This window comes from Amblyraja radiata, chromosome 3 (assembly GCF_010909765.2).
Source record: "Amblyraja radiata isolate CabotCenter1 chromosome 3, sAmbRad1.1.pri, whole genome shotgun sequence".
Taxonomy (NCBI): Eukaryota; Metazoa; Chordata; class Chondrichthyes; order Rajiformes; family Rajidae; genus Amblyraja; species Amblyraja radiata.
This window is the reverse complement of record NC_045958.1, coordinates 49,901,816-49,928,961: the sequence shown is the minus strand read 5'-3', so window position 1 is coordinate 49,928,961 and position 27,146 is coordinate 49,901,816. Positions and strand designations below refer to the sequence as shown.

The 27,146-nt window shown below is 40.5% G+C and overlaps 1 protein-coding gene across 1 annotated transcript in view; it reads right to left on the bottom strand.

The window, feature by feature from the left end:
* fbn2 (fibrillin 2) overlaps nucleotides 1–27,146 on the bottom strand; it is a 304,739-nt gene that overhangs the window by 26,709 nt on the left and 250,884 nt on the right. The window contains exons 44-58 of the mRNA XM_033017776.1: nucleotides 26,518–26,643; nucleotides 24,963–25,088; nucleotides 24,531–24,647; nucleotides 23,889–24,017; nucleotides 23,678–23,797; nucleotides 22,719–22,844; nucleotides 21,174–21,326; nucleotides 20,085–20,150; nucleotides 16,065–16,190; nucleotides 15,547–15,666; nucleotides 13,251–13,373; nucleotides 9,791–9,922; nucleotides 8,697–8,822; nucleotides 4,314–4,520; nucleotides 3,900–4,025 (exon numbers count right to left, since the gene is read on the bottom strand). Of these exons, the coding sequence (XP_032873667.1) occupies nucleotides 3,900–4,025; nucleotides 4,314–4,520; nucleotides 8,697–8,822; nucleotides 9,791–9,922; nucleotides 13,251–13,373; nucleotides 15,547–15,666; nucleotides 16,065–16,190; nucleotides 20,085–20,150; nucleotides 21,174–21,326; nucleotides 22,719–22,844; nucleotides 23,678–23,797; nucleotides 23,889–24,017; nucleotides 24,531–24,647; nucleotides 24,963–25,088; nucleotides 26,518–26,643 (1,923 nt within the window). The remainder of the gene's footprint in view (nucleotides 1–3,899; nucleotides 4,026–4,313; nucleotides 4,521–8,696; nucleotides 8,823–9,790; nucleotides 9,923–13,250; nucleotides 13,374–15,546; nucleotides 15,667–16,064; nucleotides 16,191–20,084; nucleotides 20,151–21,173; nucleotides 21,327–22,718; nucleotides 22,845–23,677; nucleotides 23,798–23,888; nucleotides 24,018–24,530; nucleotides 24,648–24,962; nucleotides 25,089–26,517; nucleotides 26,644–27,146) is intronic.

Here is a 27,146-nt window from a genome sequence, read left to right as displayed (position 1 = left end):
TGGGATCCACCCCTGCAACAGACTGTTCCAGATGCTACGGTCAGGCAAACGCCTCCGTTGCCATGCTGTGAGAACGGAGAGGTTGAGAAGGAGTTTCTTCCCAGAGATCATTAGGACTGTAAACCCCTACCTCACCAGGAACTAACTTTACTGTACCACTCTACTGTGTTTTTTTTTAAATTGCAGTTTTATTTTTTCCTCCCTTTTTCCTTCCGCCCACAATATTTAATATGTAACAGAATATGTGATTCTGTTCCATTCTGTTCGAAGTTTGTTTGTTTGTTTGTTTGTTTTTTTGCACAAAGTCCGCGAGCATTGCCACTTTTCATTTCACTGCACATCTCGTATGTGTATGTGACGAATAAACTTGACTTGACTAAGGAAGACACAAATAATCTCACAGATGTACTAGAGGACAGAGGGTCTCGGGAGACAGAGGAACTGAAATAAATCAGCATTAGGCGAGAAATAGTATTGGGTAGACTGATGGGAGTGAAGGCTGATAAATCCCCAGGGCCTGATGGTCTGAAATCGTGGATGCATTGCTGATCATTTTCTAATGTTCTATAGATTCAGGATCAGTTCCTGTGGATTGGAGGATAGCATTTGTTATCCCACTTTTCAAGAAAGGAGCGAGAGAGAAAATGGGGAATTATAGACCAGTTAGCCTGACATTGGTGGTGGGGAAGTTGATGGAGTCAATTATTAAAGGAGTATTAACGGCGCATTTGTATAGCAGTAAAAGGATTAGTCCAAGTCAGCATGGATTTATGAAGGGGAAATCCTGCTTGACTAGTCTTCTGCAATTTTTTGAGGATGTGACAAGTAAAATGGATGAAGGAGAGCCAGTGGATGTAGTGTATCTGGACTTTCAGAAAGCCTTTGATAAGGTCCCACAGGAGATTAGTGGGCAAAAATTAGCACACATGGTATTGGGGTATTGACATGGATAGAGAATTGGTTGGCAGACAGGAAACAAAGAGTAGGAATAAATGGGTCCCTGTCAGAATGGCAGGCAGTGGCGAGTTGAGTGGCGCAAGGCTCGGTTCTGGGGCCGCACATATTTACAATATATATTAATGATTTAGATGATGGAATTAAAAATAACACGAGCAGATTTGCAAATGACACATAGCTGGATGGCAGTGTGAACTGCGAAGAGGATGCTAGGAGGTTGCAGGGTGACTTGGACAGGTTGAGTGAGTGGGCAGATGCATGGCAGCTGCTGTATAATGTAGATAAATGTGAGGTTATACACTTTGGTGGCAAGAACAAGGAGGCAGATTATTATCTCAATGGTGTCTGATAAGGAAAAATTGAATTGCAACGAGACCTGGGTGTCCTTGTACACCAGTTACTGAAAGTAAACATGCAGGTACAGCAGGCAATGAAGAAAGCTAATGGCGTGTTGGCCTTCATAACGAGAGAATTTGTTTATAGGAGTAAAGAGGTCCTTCTGCAGTTGTACAGGGCCCTAGTGAGACCACATCTGGAGTATTGTGTGCAATTTTGGTCTCCTAATTTGAGGAAGGACATCCTTGCTATTGAGGCAGTGCAGCACAGGTCCACGAGGTGAATCCCCGGGATGGCAGGACTGTCATATGACGAAAGATTGGAAAGACTGGGCTTGTATTCACTGGAATTTAAAAGGATGAGAGGGTATCTTATAGAAATGTATAAAATTATAAAAGGACTGGACAAGCTAGGTGCATGATTTTTTTCCCCCAATGTTGGGGGAGTCCAGAACCAGGGGCCATAGTCTCAGAATAAAGGGGAGGCCAACCTCTATAATTCCCCGTTTTCCATCTCGCTCCTTTCTTAAAAAGTAGGATAACATTAGCTATTCTCCAATCCACAGGAACTGATCTTGAATCAATACAACATTGAAAAATGATCACCAATGTGTCCACAATTTCTAGAGCCACCTCGTGGGCCCAACTTTCCCACACCGGCCAACATGTCCCAGCTACACCTGTCCAACCTGCCTGCGCTTGGTCCATATCCCTCAAAACCTGTCCTATCCATGTACCCGTCTAACTGTTTCTTAAGCGTTGGGATAGTCCCAGCCTCAACTGCCTCCTCTGGCAGCTTGTTCCATACACCCACCACCCTTTGTGTGAAAAAGTTACCACTCAGATTCCTATTAAATCTTTTGCCCTTCACCTTGAACCTATTGTATGTCCTTTGGTCCTCGATTCCCCTACTCTGGGCAAGAGATTCTGTGCATCTACCCAATCTATTCCTCTCATGATCACCCCTCATCCTCCTGCGCTCCAAGGAATAGAGACCCAGTCTACTCAACCTCTCCCTGTGGCTCAGTCCCTCTAGTCCTGGCAACATCCTCGTAAACATTCTCTGAACTGTTTCAGGCTTGACAATATATTTCCTATAACATGGTGCCCAGAACTGAAAACAATACTCTAAATTGGGGAATTTATGACCACAATACTCTAAAATGGGAGTGGGATAACATTCTCTTTCCCAGTTCTAATGAAATGTCTTTTACCTGAAACGTTAACTCTTTCTTTTTCCTCAGAATGCTGCCTGACCTGCCGATTGCTTGCACTATTTTCTGTTTTCACGACTGAGATGGAAGTCACTATTGAGAAGAGTTGTGGCTACAGCTTGCTCCTGATCTTTGTTGAATGTGATTTTAATTCTGACTCTTCTTCACCTATATCTATAGCTATATGCCTATAGCTGCATTCAGCTCATGTTTAGGCAGCAGATATGGCCAATATTAAAAATATTGTACCCTTGTGGATATAACTCTGCTCTAAGCTAACAAATGTTCCAACAAGTAATATCACAATCGTCTTTAATTTAAAGTTATATTAAGCTAACAGAAATTCCTGCTCTTTAAGGGCATGTCCCACTTACGTGACTTTTTCGGCGACTGCCGGTACCCGTCATAGGTCGTTACAGGTCACTGAAAATTTTCAACATATTGCAAATTCAGCGGCGACCAGAACAAGGTACGACACTTTGGGCGGCTACTCACGACCATACAGGCTTCACCCCGCGACATGGTCGTGAGTCGTCTCCTAGTCACCTATAGAGTCGTAGCGTCTTTCTGGTCGCCGCTGAATTTTCAACATGTTGAAAATTTTCGGCGACCAATGACGGGAGCCGGCAGTCGCCAAAAAAGTTGCGTAAGTGGGACAGGCCCTTTAGAGCAATACAATTGAAGAATCACAAAATGGTCATTACATGGAAAAGGGCCATTTTGTTCACTGATTTTGTACCAGTTCTATGAAATCCCATCACAGTTTGTCACACTCGCTTACCCTCTTGCTATAGTTCAACATCTTCCCTTCATCCAGTTTCCTTTTCAAAAACGCTACAAATAAATTAACCTCCACTATTACCATAACCATGTATTTCAGACTCCAGTGATCCATGCTTCATGTTACTTTAGTTTATTTAGCCAATCACCTTCACTTAATTCCCCATGATTCCTGAACCTTCTGTCAGTGGGGGGGGGGGGGGGGGGCACTCATCATCTGACAATTGGTTGTCCATCCCTGTGTCTGACTGGTCACCTTTCCAAGTGTTTATCATCAAGACTTTACTAACTTATTGAAGCCCTTGCAGTTTAGTCTGGCCACGTTAAGAGAACCAAAAATGGATTGTGTGTTATACTTGATTAATATGTACAACCTCGGAGAAAGTTGTGAACTAAGCAGCTGATGCAAACCAACCTTGCATCACTGCACCATTGAAAACCTCTCCTCACCGGCACTGGAACAAATTGCCATGGGACCTCCTTGCAAAGCAGTTAAATGCAAGTTTTCACATGCAAATGTTTATACCCCAGTGTTTTTTTTAATGTTACAAAATTGTCGTTGACATGCATAAAAGTATTATTAATGACGCAAAAAGGATTTAAACCTACTTACCAGTGCATGTTGTATCAATAAAGTCTGTAGTGTAACCAAGCTTACAGAGACAGCGGTAAGAACCCAATGTATTGATGCACTGCCCATTCTGACATAGGTTGGGTAGCACCTTACACTCATCAATGTCTGTAATTTAAAACATCTATATTAAACACATATTTATGAAAAAAGATACTAAGAAAAAGAGAAGTAAATAATTTTTTGGTACTTTATTCAATTGAAAGTAATTATTTTACACAAGAATTTTATTAGTGACCGCTTACCACTTATCAATCATGTATACTATGTCTAAAAACAATTAATTTGCTTATTAATCAAAATGTCCATACTTTATTGCCGTCCTCACAAACTATTTAGAAATTAAACTTCTTTTAATCTTTTAAGATACAATTTGTGAGTAAATATTTGCTTTACCTTGTCCATCAGTCGTATAGCCTGGACCATGTGGACATAACTTTCTGTACTGTGTAGTTCCAGGTAGTGGGCAGAGTTCACATTGATTACCCCAGCCACGACCTCCGTCGCAACAACACTCAGACTTGGTGACCATATTGCGACTGCTGGAAGACATCTGACACATGGTCTGCAGCACCTCTGCAAAGCAGAAGGCTTGGCGATTGTCTGCGACATGAAATTTGGGATTAAAATCTGAATATCAACTAGATATTAAAATTTAAAACCAAGTATTTGTGCTGTTTATTCAAAGAAATTGAGTCAATATAAATGTAGTCTGTCTTAAATCAATAAGCTAAAGAATGAGTGGACTGCCTTTTTACTGTTGAGAAAGATAATTTGAACTGCTCTGTTACTGATCCAGCCCACTAGTACCAATCTGCCTAATATTACTAAAGAAAGATCCCTGGTTCACTGTTAGTTACTGGGAGCAATGGTTTCACCCTTTGTGTAATTGGGAGTGTTTTCATGGGTGTTGCCTCCATTTACATGAGACACATCACTGGAGACAACATACAGCTGTCACTCTCAGAATGCACCCAACACAATCAGTTTATGAGGCTTTTAAGACAATCTTAGGCTATGCGTTGGGACTGAGGAAATCGAGAAAAATTCCACATGACTGTACATTCTTTTCATAGCACCACTGGCTACATCCACAAAGCAATACAGACCTCTGAGCCCCATCCAAAGTGATTTATTTCATCTCTGCTTCTGAATTATTTTCAATGTGGGAGCCCAATAGTGACACAAAATAAGAGCCAATAAAGGGGCAGACGACTTAGGAGTTACCATCTTGTAGGCTTTAGCACAGACCAAAATCTAGGTCATTGAATGAAAGGGATAAGACTGGAGGGAGGGAGGCCTCTAAAGACCCTCATTTGCTCCTGCTGCATTTCAAAAGGATTAACATAATTAACCTGGACCTACCAAAGTTATCCATCAGTGAGTCCCAGTCAGTGCTTACAATGGGTGAGCAAGAGGAAGGAGGGGCAGAATGTTAAACTTCATGCCACAACTAGGGTTAACATGTAATGGAGATAGACACAAAAAGCTGGAGTAACTCAATGGGACAGGCAGTATCTCTGGAGAGACGGAATGAGTGACTTTTCGGGTCGAGATCCTTCTTCAGACTCTTGCTCCAATGACGTCTCGACCCGAAACGTCACCCATTCCTTCTCTCCAGAGATGCTGCCTGTTCCGCTGAGTTACTCCAGCTTTTTGTGTCTATCTTCAGTTTAAACCAGCATCTGCAGTTCCTTCCTTAACATGTATTGGGTTGGGAATTAGAAGGTTGCAGCTATTCTAGTGAAGATTCAGGGAAGCGAGCTAGTATTGAGTGAAGAGATTGAGTCACATCACCCCATTTTCCATATAATAGCTGGAGAAAATAACAAAAGAAAATCCAGTCAGTCACTACATATAACAGATGCAAGAAATATGAAAAAAAATTAATGCTGGAAATATTCAGTAAATCAAACTGTAACTCTGGGGAAAGGGTTAAAGGCTCGGTCATATTTCAGGACATTCAAACTTATGATTTGTTTGGGACATAAACCTTTTCCCCCTACCCTCAGAAATATCATCTAATCAAAATAAAATTCAGACTACTGGAGCAATACATTGGCACTAAAGAGTTAACTTCTTTGTTTGTAAATTGGATTCTACATAGCAGTTGAGAGTTACAAGTAATAAAAAATTCTCTGAAACTGAGAATGAGGGCTTTCATAGAAAGTGAGAAATCGATATTTAATACACAAACATCTCTACAGTCATATGCATACTTTAGAGAGTTGAAACTGCTCATCAAAGTTTGAAAAATTAGTCCAGATGGGTTAAACACACAGCTTTTTTAATTAATGAGGTACATTTTATCCAACTGCTCCAAATGCACACTCTGCCATCATTCTTTCAGGATGATCAATTCATTTACTATTCCCAATTGTGTGTAATGATCTCACTCATAGGCCTTTCTTGGTATTTCCCACTGAGCTGCTAGTTTGAGAATTGTTCTCAGATTACAGCATAAAACATCTACTATAAACCCACTGACTCGCATAGCTTTCTTGACTACACTTCTTCCCACCCTGCTTCCTGTAAGGACTCTATCGCCTATTCCCAATTCCTCCGTCTACGCCGCATCTGCACCCAGGATGAGGTATTCCAGACCAGGGCATCGGAGATGTCCTCATTCTTTAGGGAACAGGGGTTCCCCTCTTCTTTTTTTATTTTTTAATATATTTTTTTATTAAAGGTAATCAATTACAATGCTTCAAACAACTTTATATCAAATTAATTCAATTTGCATTAAGTAAAACACTAGTAATACTTATCTACTATTTTTTTAGAAATAATGATAGAGAAAGAATAGAACAGTTATAAATCATTAAGAGAGTGATTAAATAATAATTTGATTATATATAAGAAGGAAAAGAGAAACGAAAAAAAAAAAAAAAAAATTGTATACAATATGTATTATTAATAACACTACTACAAGTGATAGTATCAATAAAGACATATATGTAATTCCAATATAAAAATGAATTATTCTCACCAAATCCCGCAGGGTGCACGCCGAGCTGTGTTGCCAAGAACAGCTACTTCTCTAAATACTGTATATATGGAGACCATATCTGTTCAAAAGAATTATACTTGTCCAATAGGACAAATCTAATTCTTTCCAGATGTAACGTCTCCATCATCTCTGTTGCCCACATTTTGGTTGTGGGGGATAATGTTCCCTTCCAAAATTTCAATATGATTTTTTTTCCAATTATTAAACAGTAATCAAAGAAATTTCTTTGATTTACTGTAAGTGATAGATGTAAATCCGGAATTCCAAATATTATTAGCTTTGGGTTAGGGTCCAATTTAACTTTGATGACTTCAGAAATAACTTTAAAAATTTCTGTCCAGTAATAATTCAATTTAGGACATGTAACGAAACTATGTATTAAATTTGCCTCTGCTTTCTTGCACTTATCACAAATAGCGGAGAGATTCGGAAAAATACTATTTAATTTAGTTTTCGAATAATGTAACCTATATAATACTTTAAATTGTATCAGTATATGTCTGGCGTTTAATGAACACCGGTGTATTCGTTGTAGACTTTCTTCCCAGTTTTCTTTTGTTATAGCCAATCCCATTTCATTTTCCCATGCTTGACGATATACTTCCGTTATTGGATTCTCCTTATCCAAAATGATGTTATATATATAGGCTATTAATTTTTCTGTATTTGGATATAAATTAAACAGTTCGTCTAACAATCCTGCTTCTTTATTTTTATAATCTTGTGTATTGGATTTAATATAATCTCTAATTTGTAAATACCTAAACAAATGTTGTGGAGACAATCCATAAATATCTTGTAACTCCTGGAATAAAAGAAATTTTCCTTTTCTATACAGGTGTTCTATCCTCTTCTATTATAGATGAGGCTCTCACTAGGGTCTCTTCTATATCCCGTAGCTCCGCTCTTACTCCCCATCCCCCTACTTCGCCCAGTTTGCACGAACCAACCTGATCTCCCGGTGGCTCAGCACTTCAACTCCCCCTCCCATTCTGAATCCTCCATTGCCAGAGTGAGGCCCAGCGCAAATTGGAGGAACAGCACCTCATATTTCGCTTAGGTAGTTTACACCCCAGGGGTATGAACATTGACTTCTCCAATTTCATAGTCCTTGCTTTCTCCCTCCTTCCTCTCCCCTAGGCTTACTGTCTCCGCCTCTTCCTTTCTTTTTCCCACCCCCCCTCCGACATCAGTCTAAAGAAGGGTCTCGACCCGAAACATCGCCTATTCCTTCTCTCCATCGATGCTGGCTAACCCACTGAGTTCCTCCAGCATTTTTGACTACCTTTGATTTTTCCAACATCTGCAGTTCTTTCTTAAACAGCATAAAGATCATCACTTTAGGTATGACAAACCTAGGAATGATCCATGGTAGATGCGAGAGAAATTTATACACCTGGATTAATGTGTCCACTTGGCCTGGACTAGGCAGTCTCAAGGTAACATGGTGGAAAATCAGTTAGTGTTGCTGCATTGCAGCTCCATGTACCCAGGTTTAATTCTGACCTCGGGTATGCTCTGTGTTTGCATGAATGGGTTTCTTCCCACATCGATAGAGATATTGTAGATTAATTGGCTGTAGTAAATTATCCCTTATTGCAAAAGGAATCAAAGAGGAATGGATGAGAACGTGAGGGTACAGAATAGGTTGCAGGAATGCAAGAGAAAAATATAAAGAGGAATTAAACTGATGGGAATATCCCTCTGGGAGGCAGTATGGATCAGATAAGCCCAATGGGCTCCTTCTCTGTCATTCTATTTGAATTTACCAATGCACTCTGTGCCTGAGGGCGTTGCTCGAAATCCTTCACCACAGTCGCATTTGTAACTACCAACAATATTTAAACAACGTCCATTTTCACAGATTCCCGGTTTGCTCCAGCACTCATTATCATCTAGAATGAGAAGATTAAAGGCAAATCATAAAGTTAAAGAAACATCAACAAACCATAACAACTTTGATTCTTTATCATATACTGTATTGCATTGAGTTACTCTGGATCTTCTCTGAAAAGTTATAAAAGAGTCAGAATCGTACTGCCTGGAAATAATGACTCCAGACCTACCCATTAATAAGAAATTAAAGTGTGCACATATGCCAAGAACACACTTTAAATTCTTTGTCAAAATAAAATAATAAAGAAATAATTGAATAATTCAACTAAATACTTTTCTACCAATGCAAATCTTACCCAGGATCCTAATTCCTGATGAATGAAGCTTCAACCCTCCCCAACACCTCAAATCTCCATTCTCATTAGACATCTTCCTGGTGAGCCATGATCCGAGCTGTACTTGTCTGTACAAGAGCCTTTGCACACATGTCCAAGGTTGAATAATGACATAAAATGCTTTAGAATATTGCAGTATGGCAGTGGAGGGGTGGGGTGCACAGAGCATGTATTAGCCTAACGTGCATTGCGTGTTCTAACATCTCCATAGAAGTGAAGACATTTTCCACATCCCTCTACCTCATCTCATGTTGCCAAGTTTCTGCAGCACAGGAAACCGGAAATTTGAGGCGTCACACCAACTAAAAGCATGTCGACTTATCTATTGGTCAGGAGACGCACGAGTGTTTCCTTTCCTTGAGCCAAGTTCTTCTGCCAAATATTTGCCCCGCACCACTTCACAGATAGCTACATCTATGAAGTCCATGGATTTTGACTAAATGCTCGTGTTCTCTTGACTGAATACAGCAATAGTCCCAGAACTGTGATATTAGTCATGGAGGGCTATTAATTTCCTGCTGTAGTGAAGTCTCCCGATAATCAGGATTCAGAGACTTAATGTCATTAATTTGCAAAGTGAGTAATTCAATCCACATTGCATCTCGTTTGTAGGTGGTCAAGAAACACCTTACCAGTGCAACCATCTCCATCAGGCCTGCGGACCATTCCTGACGGGCAAATACACATGAAGGTACCAATCAGGTTTTTGCACATCATGCCCCTGGATTCACAGTCATGGAGTTCCTGTGCACATTCATCAAGGTCTGTGACAAACACAAAATAGAAAGGTAGTTTACATAACAAACAATAATAAATAGATGTACAGACTTTGATCCTTTTTACACACCGCATCATAATTAAATGTAGCTCGAAATAACAAAGTCAAAGAAAAAAAAGATCTGAATATTCCTCTCAGGATTATTTTTGCCACCTGTAATTGCACAAACATTTAAAACAGTAAAATCAGAGTGCATTGTGACCATAACTGTTCAGATAATATATGGATATCTCAGCTATTGACTGAAAACCACATTTTGGTGCTTGTTTAGCTGGCATATGTCTTGATGACAGGATTACATTTAAATCCCATGTAAACTACATTACAGACACAAGGCTACAATGCATGAAACTAGGAAAAACACAGATACAGGCCATAAGTCGGCTTTTATATCGTGCCAGCCAATCGACTTTCCTTGCATACAACTTAATTGCTTTTTAGAGCAATATTACACCTTATTGTATCATTCAAGCCGTTGGCGAAGGACTTTTTAAGTCTTATTGATTCTTTTAATTTTGTGCAGTGTGTGTCTGGTCCCACACACGAACATGGACATACATTGGACCTTGTTCTCTCCTATGGCTTGCCTGTATTAAACTTGGAGGTCTGTGATAGTTTGTTTTCTGATCACATGCCTGTACTGTTTGATGTTGGTTTTTCCAGTGCTGCAGTTAGACCTGTATCGTCTGCTCGGCGCTGTCGGTCCTTTAACCCTTCTGCTGCTGGCCAATTCTCTGCTGCATTCGATCAGCTCTGTGCCCCCTCTGCGTCCACTCCCCTTGGTGCGGAGGAGATTAGTTCTTGGTTCCATTCCTCCTGCACAACTATACTGGACTCTGTGGCTCCTTTAAAAACTTTGCAGCCCAGAGCTAAACCCGAGCCCTGGTTTAGTGACGCAACTCGTACAGCTCGACGGGATTGTCGCAGAGCTGAACGAAAATGGAAGAAGGACAGGCTGCAGGTTTCATCGCAAATCCTAAAGGACAGCTGGCGAAATTATCAAAATACTGTTAAAGAGGCCAAAAGATATTACCTGTCTAATATAATAGTGGCTAAGCGTCACGACCCACGCGTATTATTCAAAACTATTGATTCTGTTTTAAATGCCCCACAGCCTGTTAGCTTGGAAGCATCGTCCGAATTGTGCAATGACTTCCTGCACTTCTTTATCAAAAAGGTCGTTTCTATAAGGGCTCTCATCTCAGCTCCTGCCTCTGACCCCTCTGTTCCGGCCCCATGCCTGGTGGCATTTGAAAAGTTTGTGCCTCTGACATTGTCGGGTCTAGAGGATGTGGTTAGGCATATTAAGCCGTCGGGTTCCCCCTGTGATGCTGTCCCTCCTCTTCTTTTTAAAGAGGTTTTCCCGAGTATAGGGCAGTCGGTTCTCGCCATTATAAACAGTAGCTTGTGTTCTGGGGTTGTCCCCATAAATTTTAAATATGCTGTAGTGCAACCACTACTTAAAAAACCAGGCCTGGATCAAACTGATCTGTCCAATTTTAGGCCGATCTCCAAGTTGCCTTTTATCTCCAAGATCATGGAGAAGGTAGTTTATGCGCAGCTGAAACTCTTCCTGGATGAGCACAATATTCGGGAGGTTTTCCAGTCTGGATTCAAGGCTATGCATAGCACAGAGTCGGCTCTGCTAAGGGTCTTCAACGACATCCTCCTGGCAAACGACTCAGGTAATTATGTGGTTCTTGTCTTGCTGGACCTATCTGCCGCCTTCGATACAGTGGACCATGGAATTTTAATTTCCAGACTACAGCACCAAGTGGGCATTTGTGGCAGTGCCCTGGGATGGTTCAGGTCCTATCTGGCAGACAGAACCATGCGGGTAAGCCTTGCTGGCTTTGAATCCTCCTCCACTCCCTTGGTATATGGGGTTCCACAGGGCTCAATTTTAGGGCCCCTGCTCTTCTCCTTATACCTACTTCCTCTGGGCTCAATTTTAAGAAGGCATGGCATCTCCTTTCACTTTTATGCGGATGATAGCCAGTTATATATGCCACTCAGGAAAGAGGAAGACTATTCTTTAAAATCACTTCTGTCTTGTCTTGAGGACATTAAGTCCTGGATGGCCTTAAACTTTCTGGGACTTAATGAAGAGAAGACAGAGGTGATTTTGTTTGGCCCCAATGGCTGCCGTGAACCTCCCTTTGTTGACTTGGGTCCACTGGCATTGTCTGTAAAGCCAACCGTCTTGAACCTGGGTTTTAGGATGGACGGTGATTTTAAACTAGACAAACAAATAGGCGCGGTGGTTAAGTCCAGCTTCTTTCACCTAAGGAAGCTGGCAAAGGTGAAGCCCATTCTCGAGCGGGAGCATTTTGAAACAGTAATCCATGCCTTTATTACATCGAGGCTGGATTACTGTAACGCACTCTACTCTGGAGTCGCACGAGCTTCATTGGCTCGTCTCCAGCTTGTTCAAAATGCTGCCGCTCGCCTTTTGACTGGAACTCGAAAGAGGGAGCACATTACGCCAATTTTGGCCTCCCTACACTGGCTCCCAGTGCACTTTCGAGTTCATTTCAAAATTCTTTTATTTGTTTTTAAATCGTTGAATGGGCTCGCCCCGCCTTACCTCTCTGAGCTGCTCCACCTATATGCTCCTGCCCGGTGCCTCAGGTCAGCTGATCAGCTGCTCCTTGAGGTACCAAGGTCTAAGCGGAAGCTCAGAGGGGATAGAGCCTTTTCTGTTGCTGCTCCGGCACTCTGGAACACCTTGCCGTTGCACATCAGACAGGCCCCCTCACTGTCCATCTTCAAATCCTCCCTAAAAACATATTTTTATTCTTTGGCTTTCGACACTGGCTGAGGCATTGCTCCTGTTTTTAGTGCTTTTAATGTCTTTTAATTTTTAGTGTGTTTTTTATAGTCCTTCGTTTTATGGTTTTTAATTGTTTGTAATAGCTTTTTGTTCATGATTTCTCATGTACAGCACTTTGTGGCAACTGTAGTTGTTTAAAGTGCTTTATAAATAAAGTTATTATAAAGTTATTATTATTATTCAGCCATTTGCACTCTTCATTTTAAAGGATTTTTCTGACGATTTGCCATGGTGAAAAAACCCTGCTATGTGATTTCACCTTTTTCTTTGGCAATACATTTGCTCAGCAGCAACAATACATTTCCTGTCTAAAGGTGATTAAAGAGTGAACATTATGGGACAAAATGCATTGACAAGCAAGGCTGAGCCTGTGACTTGAGTCTCAGCCACGTGTTCTGGTGGTCACGTATTACAAGAGTCCCAAATGTCTTTCAATTTGCAAAGGTAGGAAATGGCATTTTTCTTGATTTTTTGACCTCACCTCTGCACATCTTTCCATCTTCTCTTAAAGAGTAACCATTGGGACATGTGCATTCAAAAGAGCCAAAGGTGTTGATGCAGCGGAATGCACACAGCAGTGGGTTCAACGCACATTCGTTTATATCTGAAAAGTTAAAAAGTTAGAAATGAGAATGTTTCCTAAACATTTTTCTTTATTCAGGAATCCCTGTGTTGGACTTAAAGAGATCAATATCACAAAGTTCACTCAATGTCAAAATGAAAAAGGTGGAAGAAAAAATAAAATAATCCTAAAGAAATGTGAGTTCCCAAAGTGACTGTGAGTGGACAAGGGATTTTAACATGACTGAGTCCTTGAGTTTAAATGGCGCTGGGTGTGGGGAAGGAGGGGTTAAATGAAGATTACGAACAACCACATCATCTAAATCCCAAACCTAAGAACCTAACACCAATCTATCACCTTCATATTTCATTGATCAGGTTAAGAGGAAGGCAGAAGGTGACTGGATGTAAAGAGAATGAAAGCTTCTCCTGAAGTCTGGGGGAAAGGCTGAGGCCATTCACTTTATCAATGCATCTCATAATTTGTTCACCCCTTAGCTTTCTACACTCCACAGAAAGAAGCTTAAAATGAATACTCATCGAGTAAACATCAGAGCATTCGATTCTTGGTCAGCATGTGACATTTACATCAGAAATAAGACAGGTCTCTTGCAGGTCTGCCACCCAGCCTGGCACTGCCTCAGTCCCCCTATGGCCGTTACCCCCATTCTCCCCACTATGGCAGTCAGTGGGGTTCAGTAAACGGGGGAACCCAGAGTATCTGTCCTGACCCTTTAATTAGGCAGGTTCATGAGCCCTTAAAACCTGGGACCTCTGCTGCAGTCTCATTAAATTTCCTATTAAAGCGACTGGAAGATGCCTTGCAGGACTGTCCCCCAGCCTGGAACTGCCCCAGTCCCACTATGGCGGTGACCCCCACTCTGCACACTGGCAGTCAGTGGGGTTCAGTAAAGGGAGGAACCCACAAGAACTGCCCTCACCCATTAATTAGGCTGGTTCAGGAGCAGGACCTCTGCGACAGTGTCATTAAAAAAAACTACTTAATTATATATGATTACTTAATTATATATACAACACTTACTTAATTATATATGATTACAGTCATATTCACAAGTCATATATATATATATATATATGTGTATAATAATATAAAGTTTAAATGGACTGCAACACGGAAATAGGCTGCCCATGGTGTAATATGGGCATTGGCCACTAGATGGCGCTTTCTTTCCCGATCTCATTTTCTAATTAGTTTAATTAATTAATGTGCAACGTTTGGCACTGACGAGTTATGACATCCTTCTCAATTATATTTCATCTAAATTTGTGGAGAATTTCAAGTAGTTCCATGACGCGAGTCACGAAAATCGATTTCTAGACACATTTTTGATGCTCGGCCCACAGCCTATTTATCCTTTTTTCTGTGCAATGTACGGCTTAATTTTAATCATGTATAGTTTTTGCTTTGACTGGATAGCTTGCAAACAAAAGTTTTTCACTATACCTCGGTACATGTGACAATAATAAACTAAATTAAAGTTAAAGGTCTATTTGTTCTTTTGAGACAAATTAAAACTTCTGGAGGTGATGGCTTAACAACTGATTTACACTTGGTTCAGTGGCACAGGGGAGGCCCAAACCTACTATGAAGCTGGCTGGCAACATCTCAGAATCCATGAGGAAGGACATCATCATTCACTTCTGCTCACAAAAATGGGAAAGGCAGGAACTCAGAAACTGTTTACCCAACTCACCCGTAAAATGGCAATTATAAGATTCTGCCCAAGGTCATTGGGGCAGTTTAGACCTGCAGGAAATCTCTGACACCTTGTGCTCCCCAGGGTGATAATCTCCTACGTTCAGGGACAGGGTGATGGATTATTGCTTGCCAGCTTGAATCAGAAGGCCTTTGTCAGAATCTGCACGTGGTATAATGGATGTACTTTCCATTAAATTAAAAAATCAAATAGCCAGAATGTCTGCGTAATTGATCAGTAAATAAGTAATTTACACAGGCTCTGGGCACATACTTTAAAAACACATTTTGAAAGTGAAGACCTGTAAATGTCATCTTCCTGCAGCTCTTTTTCTCTACACCGCTCCCCCAACACCCCTTTCCTCATCAAGGGCACGAGAGGCATGGAGTAAATTCAAATGGCTTTTATCTCATAATCTGCCTGGGTCACATAGCAGGAAACCATGGTCACATTTACCACATATAGCCAGCAACTTGTATAATGATCAGAAAGAGTTACCTTCACAAGTCATCATTGGACCAGGCTCAAATCCTTCATCACAAGTGCATTCAAATCCTCCAACCACATTAGTGCAAGTGCCATTGCCACAGGGGTTACCAATTGAACATTCATCAATGTCTGTTTTAGAACAGGAAAAATTATTGGCATTTTTAGTTCTACTGTTTTGAACAACTCTGCACTAAAAACATGTAACATTAGACTATCATAACAAATTTACATTCTGAACATTTACCGGTAAAGTATGCAAATAAATTTAAGAATGTTCAGGATTAATGTATACCTACACTATATTAATGGTGGAAAATAATATTATATTTTAGGTCTAATTTGTACTTTCAGAGAGAATATTAAAATGTATAATAGGAAATCAGCATGCCATTTTTCCTTTGCAAATAATTCAACTAAATAGAAATTAAATTAGAATATAAACGGGGGGTAAGCCATTGTAACCAATATCCACCACCATAGTGATTCTAAGCCATTCATTCTATAATGACCAACAACAGTTTTCCTACCAGCACAATTAACTCCACTGTAGTCCAGGCTGTATCCCATGGGACACTCGCATCGGAATGATCCATCCGTGTTGATACAATGGCCATTTGAACAAATTCCAGGGTTTTCAAAGCATTCGTTAACATCTACATTGCAGAACAATAAATCAGATCAGGATAAATCAACCATCGTGATTAAACAGCTTCATTCTAAATGCTTTCTAAAAGCTTTCAAGAGAGAAACATAGAAACATAGAAAATAGGTGCAGGAGTAGGCCATTCGGCCCTTCGAGCCTGCACCGCCATTCAATGTGATCATGGCTGATCATAATAGCTAGATAGGGCTTTTAAAGATGGTGGAGTCAGGCGATATGGGGAGAAGGCAGGAACGGGGTACTGATTGGGGATGATCAGCCATGATCACATTGAATGGCGGTGCTGGCACTAAGGGTAGAATGGCCTACTCCTGCACCTATTGTCTATTGCATAATGTCAAATCTATCCAGTAAATTCAAAATATAAATTATTTTCAATAATTCAAGCCTTTCTTTAAGATTAAATTATCGGTGTCAAGGCCAACATTTATTGCCCATTACTAATTGACCTTGAGAAGATGGTGGAGAGCCAATGCTGTCTGACTGGTGAAGGTACTCTTAAAAAGCTGTGGGGTAGGGAATTCCAAGATTTGGACCCAGCAGCATTGAAGAAACACGAGTATCTTCCATAAGTAGGTAAGGTAAGGTACTTGGAGGGAACAAGCAGCTGGTATTTTCATGTGTACCTATTGCCTTTTGACTTCCTGTTGATAGAAGTTACGGATTTAGGAGATACTGTTAGAGTAGCCTAGGAGACAACTGCTGACCATTTTGTCAATGTCAATAACTGCAGGGACTAAGCATCTGAAATCATGGGGTGTACAAATCCAGCAGGCTGCTTTGCACAGGGTGGATGTCAGATTCTTGTGAATTGGAGTTGTGCTCATCCAGAAGGGGAAAATAATCATTATCCAGAGGTGTTGTTTTAAAAATCCAGAGGTTTTGGACATGTTTCAAGGAAGCTTTGAGCACACAATGATGAATTTAATCATTAATGGCTGACTTTGGCATCTAACGACTTGCCAGATGTGGAAAGTGATCCACATTTTTGAGAATCATGTTATGAATTTCTATTATAGGATTACTCTGTTGTGCCGTGGGGCCAGGTGGACAGTGGACTTTTGAAAGGTTGAGTGCTATTCACACCCTCTTGTTTAATCAGTAAACCAGTTAACTATAATTTTCAGCTCGACCTTCAAGCACATGCATTTACAAGCATCCTCTGAGCTGGACCTCTGAGGTCCAGATGACATTGGTCCTGGAGTCATAGAAACATAGAAAAATAGGTGCAGGAGTAGGCCATTCAGCCCTTCGAGTCAGCCACGCCATTCAATATGATCATGGCTGATCATCTAAAATCAGTACTCCTTTGCTGCTTTTTCTCCATATTTGATTCCTTGAGACCTAAGAGCTAAATCTTACTCCCTCTTGAAACATCCAGTGAATTGGCCTTCACTGCCTTCTATGGCAGATAATTCCACAGATTCACAACTCTCTTGGTGAATAAGATTTTCCTCATCTCAGTCCTAAATGGCCTACCCCCTTATTCTTAAACTGTGACCCCAGGTTTCCTCAACTCCCCCAACATTGGGAACATTTTTCCTGCATCTAGCCTCTCCAATCCTTTAAGGATTTTATATGTTTCTATGAGATCTCCTGTCATCCTTCTTAATTCCAGTGAATACAAGCCCAGTCGACCCATTCTTTCATATATCAGTCCTGCCATGTTCCTCCTTGCTCTTAAACTTAAATCCTCTTGCAATGAAGGCCAACATGCCATTAGCTTTCTTCACTGCCTGCTGTACGTGCATGCTTACTTTCAATGACTGATGTACAAGCACGCCCAGGTCTCGTTGCACCTTCCGTTTCCTAATCTGACACCATTCAGATAATAATCTGTCTTTCTGTTCTTACCATCTCACATTTATCCACATTATACTGCATCTGCCATGAATCTGCCCACTCAACCAACCTATCCATGTCACCCCACAGCCTCATCGCAGCTCACACTGCCACCCACCTTTGTGCCATCCGCAAACTTGGAGATGTCACATTTAATTCCCTCGTCTAAATTGTTAATGTATATTGTAAATAACTGGGGTCCCAGCACCGAGCCTTGCGGCACCTCATTAGTCACAGCTACCCCATGAGTCAAGTCACCATAGGTCGAACTGTTCCGCATTATTTCTGAAAATTATTCCATTATCACAGTAGACAAAAATGCTGGGGAAACTCAGCGGGTGAGGCAGCATCCATGGAGCGAAGGAAATAGGTGAAGTTTCGGGTCGAGACCCTTCTCCAGACTGATGTGGGGGTGGGGGGGCGGGAAGAAAAAAGGAAGAGGTGGAGACAGTGGACTGTGGGAAAGCTGGGAATGGGAGGGGAAAGCAGGGACTACCTAAAATTGGAGAAGTCAATGTTCATACCGCTGGGGTGTAAACTACCCAAGCGAAATATCTGATGCTGCTCCTCCAATTTATGGTGGGCCTCACTCTGGCCATGGAGGAGGCCCAGGACAGAAAGGTTGGATTCGGAATGGGAGAGGGAGTTGAAGTGCTGAGCCACCGGGAGATCAGGTTGGTTATTGCGAACCGAGCGGAGGTGTTGGGCAAAGCGATCGCCAAGCCCACGCTTGGTCTCACCGATGTAGGGCAACTGACACCTAGAGCAGCAGATGAAATAGATGAGGTTGGAGGAGGTGCAGGTGAACCTCTGTCGTACCTGGAAAGTCTGCTTGGGTCCTTGGATGGAGTCAAGGCGACAAGTGTAGCATTTCCTGTGGTTGCAAGGGAAAGTGCCGGAAGAGGGGGTGATTTGGATAGGAAGGGACAAATTGACCAGGGAGTTACGGAGGGAGCAGTCTCTGCGGAAAGCCGATAGGGGAGGAGATGGGAAGATGTGGCCAGTGGTGGGATCCCGTTGGAGGTGGCGAAAATGTCAGAGGATTATTTGTTGTATGTTAGGCTGGTGGGGTGGAAGGTGAGGACAAGGGGGACTCTGGTTTGGAACACCTCATCCTGGGTGCAGATGCTGCGTAGACGGAGGAATTGGGAGTAGGGGATGGAGTCCTTACAGGAAACAGGGTGGGAAGAAGTGTAGTCTAGATAGCCAAGGGAGTCAGTGGGTTTATAGTAGATGTCGGTCAGTATTTTTTATCCCAGTATGTTTGTTCAGAGTGATGTGCAACATTGCAGACAGAAAAGAGAAAAGTATCATGGTAGTGCATTGCTTGACACCAGATAGGTCAGAAGCAGTCATGATGCCTTTGCCTGATGTGCCACCTGCAACTAAAGCACTACGACAAACCAAAGGGTGTTGGCTGACTGAGCAACTACAAGCATTCTCACAGAAAATGTAGCAGAGCAGCCGCTTTGCATTTACGAACTATAATTCCGCTGTGCAAGGAGAGAATGGGCAAGTGACTTTTCGGATTGGGATCATTGAGTCTGTAGAAGGATCTCGACCCAAAATGTCGCATGTCCATATCCTCCCCAGGTGCTGCCTGACCCACTGAGTTCCTCCAGCACTTTATATTTTACTCAAGATTCCAGCATCTGCATTATCTCGTGTCTCCAATTCTGCTGCCTGGACAGTCTGGAATGGTAACAGCATTGTTTGGCTGAGTGCATGTCAAAATGCATACTGCTCAGACGGATCAATTATGCCACATGTTCTACTCCTGAGCCTGCTGAGGCCGTTTATAACCAACTCAAACAACTGCTTTGTGCATATTTGGTGCTGTGTGGCCAACTTTACAACTGCGACTACTCTCCAGAAGCACTTCATTTGCTATAAAATGCACTGATCTCCTGAAAAGGGCTTGCATGATGCCATATAAATGAAAGTTCTTTCTTGTAGAAATTCTTAATCATATCAAATATTTAACTGGAGTGTCCATAGTTACTTTGTTAAATAAAACACTGCAGTTACATTCAGCTTTTCTTACCTTCACGAGTCTCTCCAAAGCCAGGGATAATTCCATGACCATATGGACACAGATCCAGGAATGCAACTGCAAAAGAGATCAAATTTATTTTATAACTGACACCCTTTGGCAGCTTGAGGTCTCAGCGGTGACCAGGGATTTAAAGGGTTAGGTGCAGCGAAGAAGGGGAAATCAACCAAAATATGAAGTCAGGAGTGTGGAGATCAAGAAGGCACTTGAGTTTGGGTTGAGTTTAAGGAGCAGGAGGAACTTTAAATCGCGGGGGGGGGAGAATACTGAGAAGCAGATGTATAAGGTTGAGAGGAGGAATCAGGAATGGCACATTGCTAGCAGGATATGTGGAAAATCAAACCATTTGGTAAAGGGTTTAAGGAAGGTTGACAGATTTTGAGACATTTTGGGGGATGGTCTTAGATGGGGTGTATTGCATTCAATTGCTGGTCTCCCAGTGCATTGCTGAGGGACTAAGACCACGTCTTCCTGGGTTTGCCTAATAACAGACTCCTCTAGGACAACATAGTTCAACTGCCCTAACAGTCTTCTAATATTAGGGCTGAACCAAGAACAACATCATACATTTGTCCCCGATGCAGAAAATGCATCAGAGGGCTAATGACGACCGGACGTAAGTTGCACTATTTCCCTGATTTGACCTAGAATAGTCACAATTTTCAATTGCATGGTTTTGAGAAATACTATTTGTGTGACCAGATCAGGAACAGTACCAAGTGGAAAAGGGCAATTGCAATGCATGAAGTTAAATGGCAGACACAAGGTCAAATGAACACAAGGAAAGTTAAGCACAAAGAACTTCATACAAAAAGTGATCTATAAATGATTAGGGGTTTAATTGGGACAGTGGAAGCAAAACCCCTGGAATCATTTAAGAAATAGTGGATAGTTGTATTTCTGGAAAAGGCCTATTGGTCTTTTTTTTTAATCCAAAATTGTATTGCAAACAAACTATATATGAGAGCAGACCAGGAAACCATTTACCCAAACAAGTCATTCCCCATTGCATTTTTACAATTCACATTTTATTTTAAGTTTAAAAGTTGTACATGATAAGTCCAACGTCAGATACTTTACCTTCCCCATCTTTGGGGCAGAGCTCACAAGGGTCTCCCCAACCCTCTCCTGGCATTTTACTGCAACAGCATTTTGCTTTAGTTGTGTTGAAAGGTTTTGCCACTGAACACTTTCCACTATCAAACTTGGTGAAGCAGAAACTTTGACGTGTATCTGGGGAATAACATTAGATCAACATAACTTTCAGCATAGACTTTTAACAAGGTACATTTCAAATATCAAGCAAAAACAATCACTGTCCAATCAAAACTTTGCTAATATATGGGTGTTTCCTTAAATACAGCACTCAGTAGTGAAACCGAAGGTCTCCAAATTTCCAGGTTATTTTCCTGTTTTTTATGTAATATTCCCATTGTTTCTTATCCTGTATTATAAGTAGTATAGATCAGGTGCAGAGCCAAAATAATGAAATGAAGCAAAAATAAATAAATCTGATTTTACAATAAAATATCAGATATGCCCCTGGTTTTCTTGCCTTTTTTGGTGACATTTTTCAAGCAGGATTTCATCAAATCCTTTAGGCTAATTTATACCAGAAAGATTACATTAATTTTGCAATTAAATAACTATATAAGCCAAATTCTGATTATGCTTACGATTTTAATCATTTATCACCTGATTAGATTTTCTGATGTCCCAAGTTTTTGTAGCAGAACACGAGTAGCGGTGGCCATTTGGTCACGTGTGAAATGTGTCACGTGTGAAACGTTTTTATATTTATTGTTTCTCTTTTTATTGTTTATATTTTGTGTTTAAACTTTCCATTGAAATGCTTAATAATGAATAGAACTTAAAATCATGAAATAAAAATCTAGTTTGCTCACCTATTTTTAACAATGTCTCATTCTGTAGATCCTCCCAGTGTCAATGCTATTTATAGCGCTATAACTAGGTTTTTTTGCACTCGTCGCGCTTGTTTATAAAATTCAAACAACACGGTTATAATGACCCTGGGGTGAACTACGGGCCACGTGGTGGGTTAGGTGCCGACATTTTGTAAGGGAGCTTTAAATTCAGTAAGTGTCCATATGTCTTATATGTTTTATTTAAAAATAAATCTCGTTTTTCTTTCAAATTTAAAATTTGATCAAATTTTGGTCGATTTTTATCACATATTAGCTCAAAAGGATCATAGGTAGGCCCATTTTTAATCCTGTGGTATTTTCATTATAATTTAATAACTTTCAAATTTGGCCACCCATGTCACAGGTTGGTACTCTTATTTACGGAAACAGATATATAATCAGATTAACTTCATTCTATTGAACTTCTGGAAAACAAAAGCTGAAGATGACTATTTATAGAGCTTTTCCGGACTTGAAACTATAGTTGGAAATTACAAAACAATTATGGAAATTCAAGGTGCAAAGCAAATTATTTATTCTATTCCAATTTTCAATGATCTCTGTGAAAATCACTCTTGGGTATAATGCATGACCTAATCCTTATATATTATATTTCAAAGAACATGCTAAAAAAAGACAAAACTGAACACATAAATTTCATACAATAGTCTTGCTGAAGTGGAAGGAAATGCAGACTTACCAAAGCACCGACGCCCATTCTCTGAGAGGATGAAGCCTGGGCGGCAATCACACCGGAAACTGCCAGCAGCATTCTCACAATCACCAAACAGACAAATATTAGGATCTTCTTCACATTCATTTATATCTACAGAACAGGGAAGGTTATTTAGCTAAATAATGGTACAAGCATTGTAGTGAAACATTAATGATAAAACACCATTGATCAAGCATGTGAACCAACAAAATACCAGATCAAAGGGAGGCTACAGATTTTTGGCTGTTGAGTGGAGCAACTACTCATGGATAAAAGCTGTCTGGCTGTGGCAGCTTTGACAGTCCGGAGTCGCATTCCAGAGGGAAATGATTCAAAGAGTTTGTGGCCAGGATGAGAGGGGTCAGAGATGATCTTGCCCACTCGCTTCCTGGCCCTTGCAGTGTATAGTTCATCAATGGAGGGAAGGTTGCAGCCAATAGTCTTCTCTGCTGATCGGACGATTCGCTGCAGCCTCCAGGTGTCGTGCTTGGTGGCTGAGCCAAACCAGACCATGATGGAGAAGGTGAAAACAGACTCTACGATGGCCGTGTAGAATTGGACCATCATTGCCTGTGGCAGATTGTGCTTCCTCAGCTGCTGCAGGAAGTACATCCTCTGTTGTGCCTTTTTGACTTAAGCCCACAAATATCAGATAGTTTTTGATACGATCAGGAATATGGTGAGAAAAAGTTTCCCAGAAAACTTGCAATGCTATCAACTTCCATTAAAATTAGGTCAGCGTGTATTTTTGTGGAGTGTATTTCTTTATCAAAACTGGCAATTTTCACCAAACACTTTTATAATTACACAGCTGAAAATGTTTAATATTTTATTCATTCGTGTACAGCATTTGAAATAGATTAACAGTGCATAGATATATTAGCTCAAATGGTTAAGTAGAAACCTCAAGGATTCAGAACAATAGGAAGCACTGAGATCCTCACCTATACAATTTTCATTCTGCACCTCATATCCTGAAGGGCAGATACATCTGTAAGCACCATCAAGGTTCTGGCAGGTTCCAGGGGCACACGATGTGGGAGACAACACACATTCGTTGATATCTGTCCAGGAAATAAAGCAAAACTGATGCATAAATCATGTGCAGAATAACATTTCCAAAGCTTCCTGCAAGTCAATAATTGATACACTCACCCATACAGTTCTTCCTATCAGGTGTAAGCTCATAGCCTTCCTGACATAGACACTGGAAAGAGCCAATGCTATTGAAACATTGTCCATTTCTACAGACTTGGCCAGAGAGGATTGTACATTCATCAACATCTGAGGAAATGATGGAGAATACATTCAATGAAAATAATGTGGGTCTTATTCAACAAATAACTTCCAAAAAACATACGTTATTTATTCAGAATAAAAGATGAAACACAAATTCAATGTTAGGACACAAGAATCCCACATAACAGTAGAAAAGTAACATTTACAAACCAGAAATGTAAATAAGATTTTTGACATGGCATCATTAAATACATTGACTGCAAAGTTTGTTATTTTGACTTTCCCTACCAACCCAAAGAGAAAACGTGGTGTCAGATAACTTTTATTATTCACTGGCAAAATGCGATTAATGTAAAAGCACATCAAAAGTAGATTGTGTGCTATTTTTGTATTAAGCACCGTAAATTTATGGATTCCTACAAGTTGAAATTTAAATTTGCCAAACAGTGCCAAGCAACTTGTGTTTTAAATGTTATAGATTACGCAAGACTAAAATAACTACACTTTGCCAGGAAAACAATCTCATCAGATGTCTTATTATATATGTCTGTGCCTTACCCATGCAGTCATTATTGTGAGTTAACTCAAATCCTGGGAAACAGAGACAATTGTAGGATCCCACAGTGTTCTTGCAGGTTCCATTTCCACAAGGCTGCCGTTCACATTCGTCGACATCTGCAAATGTTAAATTATTCTGTTAACATATTATTAGATAATCCATAATCACTGATATAAGCATTTGCATAACTAAATATCTGAGGGATACTTTAAAAGTGAAAAAACAAACAGTTGTTCTTGGATATAACACACCTTTTATTTTACAAACATGATGTACCAATTTATTGTGCAATATTAGTTTCTTCGTTATTTAATATTAAAATATCTATGTGTTCTGCTGACTGTTTTAGTTGGAACAGCACTGACTCTCCATTTACACAGATACTGACAACAATGTTAACCATTATGCTGACTGCCGATAGTCTCACTTACCCATGCACATGGTCTGATCAGGAGTTGGCTTGAAGCCATTATGACATACACACCGATAACCTCCTCTCAGATCAATGCAATCACCGTGGCTGCAGACATTTGGAATTTCCAGGCACTCATTGCGATCTAAGAGAATCATGTAGAACAATTTTTGGTAATGGGAAACAGAACATTTTGAGACATTATTAAATTCTAAGTAATTGAATGTCTATTATATCCATTAAAGAATAAACTCTGGTTTATAAACTCTGGTAGATAAGTGAAGGCCTTGGCATCACGTTTGATACAGATATTTTGGGTCAACGGGCTGTTCTTGTGCTGTAACGTTTTATGTTAGTGCTATGGTTACGTGGATGGGCCAGGTTTAGAGGGATATGGGTCAAATGCAGGCAGGTGGGACTAGTGTAGATGGGACATGTTGGCTGGTGAGGGCAAGTTGGGCTGAAGGGCCAGTTTCCACTCTGTAAGACTATATGACTCAATGTTACTGCTAACTATCTGCTCATAATCAGAGCACAGTCATATCTTTCCACACCCCACATTAGCACTGCATTCTCTCCATTGCCCCATCTTTCCCCTCATTGAAATGATATATCAACTACAGATATAGGGTCAGCTTCTACATCTACATTTCTGACACCCAATTCAACTTCTTCACCATTCTCCTTGTCACTTCACTGCTTGTTTGAGATCAGTTTTGGGCTTCACAATTTCATCCAGTTAGACATGGGCAAGATTGAAACCTTCATCATAAGCCTGCATCTCAAAATCATCACCAATTTCATATTTTTCCTAGAAAATGCTGCAAACCACCATGGTCTTGAGATAATGTTCAATCATGTATTGAGTTTATGACCTTATATTATCTCTTGCACCTAATACTACCAGAGATACAACAACCAGGAGAAAAATATTATAAGGAAAAAGGGCACAACTGCATCTACACCAGATTTGTAACGTCACTTGCCTTTGCAATGACCTTCACGCTACCTGCCAGCGAATCGTAATCTGGGCGTTCATTATTTCTATGTAACATTGCCCCAATGTTCATTGGCCAGGTCTCTTATCAGTTTCAATTCATCTAAAAAGTTGCCTCACATATACATTTTACTAACCCATCTCTTTTTCCCTGGCTGACCCAGTCAATCAATAGTCCTAAATGAAAATTCTGATATGCATGTTTAAGTTCCGTTTTTGCTTTATCTCTCTCCATTTCTGAAGTCTTCTACAAGCTACAAAAATTGGAATCCTTGTGCAACTCACTTGAGTTCCACGACAGCATCAACTGCTTCAGCCCAAGCTTTTGGAACTCCCTCAATAACCAAAGCTTTTGGTCACCTTTATTAATACTTGCGTTCATTCAGTGTTTAGTTTTTTAAATATGCGCGTGAAGCACCTTGGGATGTATTTTCAGTGATTGGGATTTTATAAGTGCAAGTCATAACTATTGTAATAGTCATGTTTGCCAATTTGCTTGCTGATATACCATTAAAGATGCTTGTTAATAAACTTAATTTTCAACAAAATATGCTGCTTTGCTGAAGTAAATTCTTACCAATGCAAGCTCCATTCGGTGCTAGTTTGTATCCAGCTGAACATTCACAGCGGTAACTGCCAGGAATATTAATACAATCTGCATTTCTTTGGCAAAGGATGTCACCATTACTGCATTCATCAATATCTAAAATAAAATTATTGGCATCAGAGATTATATAACTATCACTGACAAGTGATGATATTTAAAAGTTAAAACTTCAAGCTGTACTTAAATTGTATCAAAGAATTATAGCTGGAATCACAGACATTAAACTGATTTGCAATTACATTTCCACATTACTCCTTTGACTTAAACCAGTAAGAGTAAAGCAACATTACACGAAAGGGAGCAAATCTTGGAGATCCAGCCTAAACAAACCCACTGGTGTAAACTTGGGTCTATGAAACCTGAACATGAGCCCCAGATGATAGTTTGCGAACACATTTGATATTGGGTCTCTGGGTTTAGTTGCTGCAGAGAGCAGGCTGCCAGGCAACCCCAGCAACTCATCAGTAAAGAGATTTAAATTCAGAAGTTGCTGTGTAGCTTGAAAGACAATAGACAATAGGTGCAGGAGTAGGCCATTTGGCCCTTCGAGCCAGCACCGCCATTCAATGTGATCATGGCTGATCATCCCCAATCAGTAC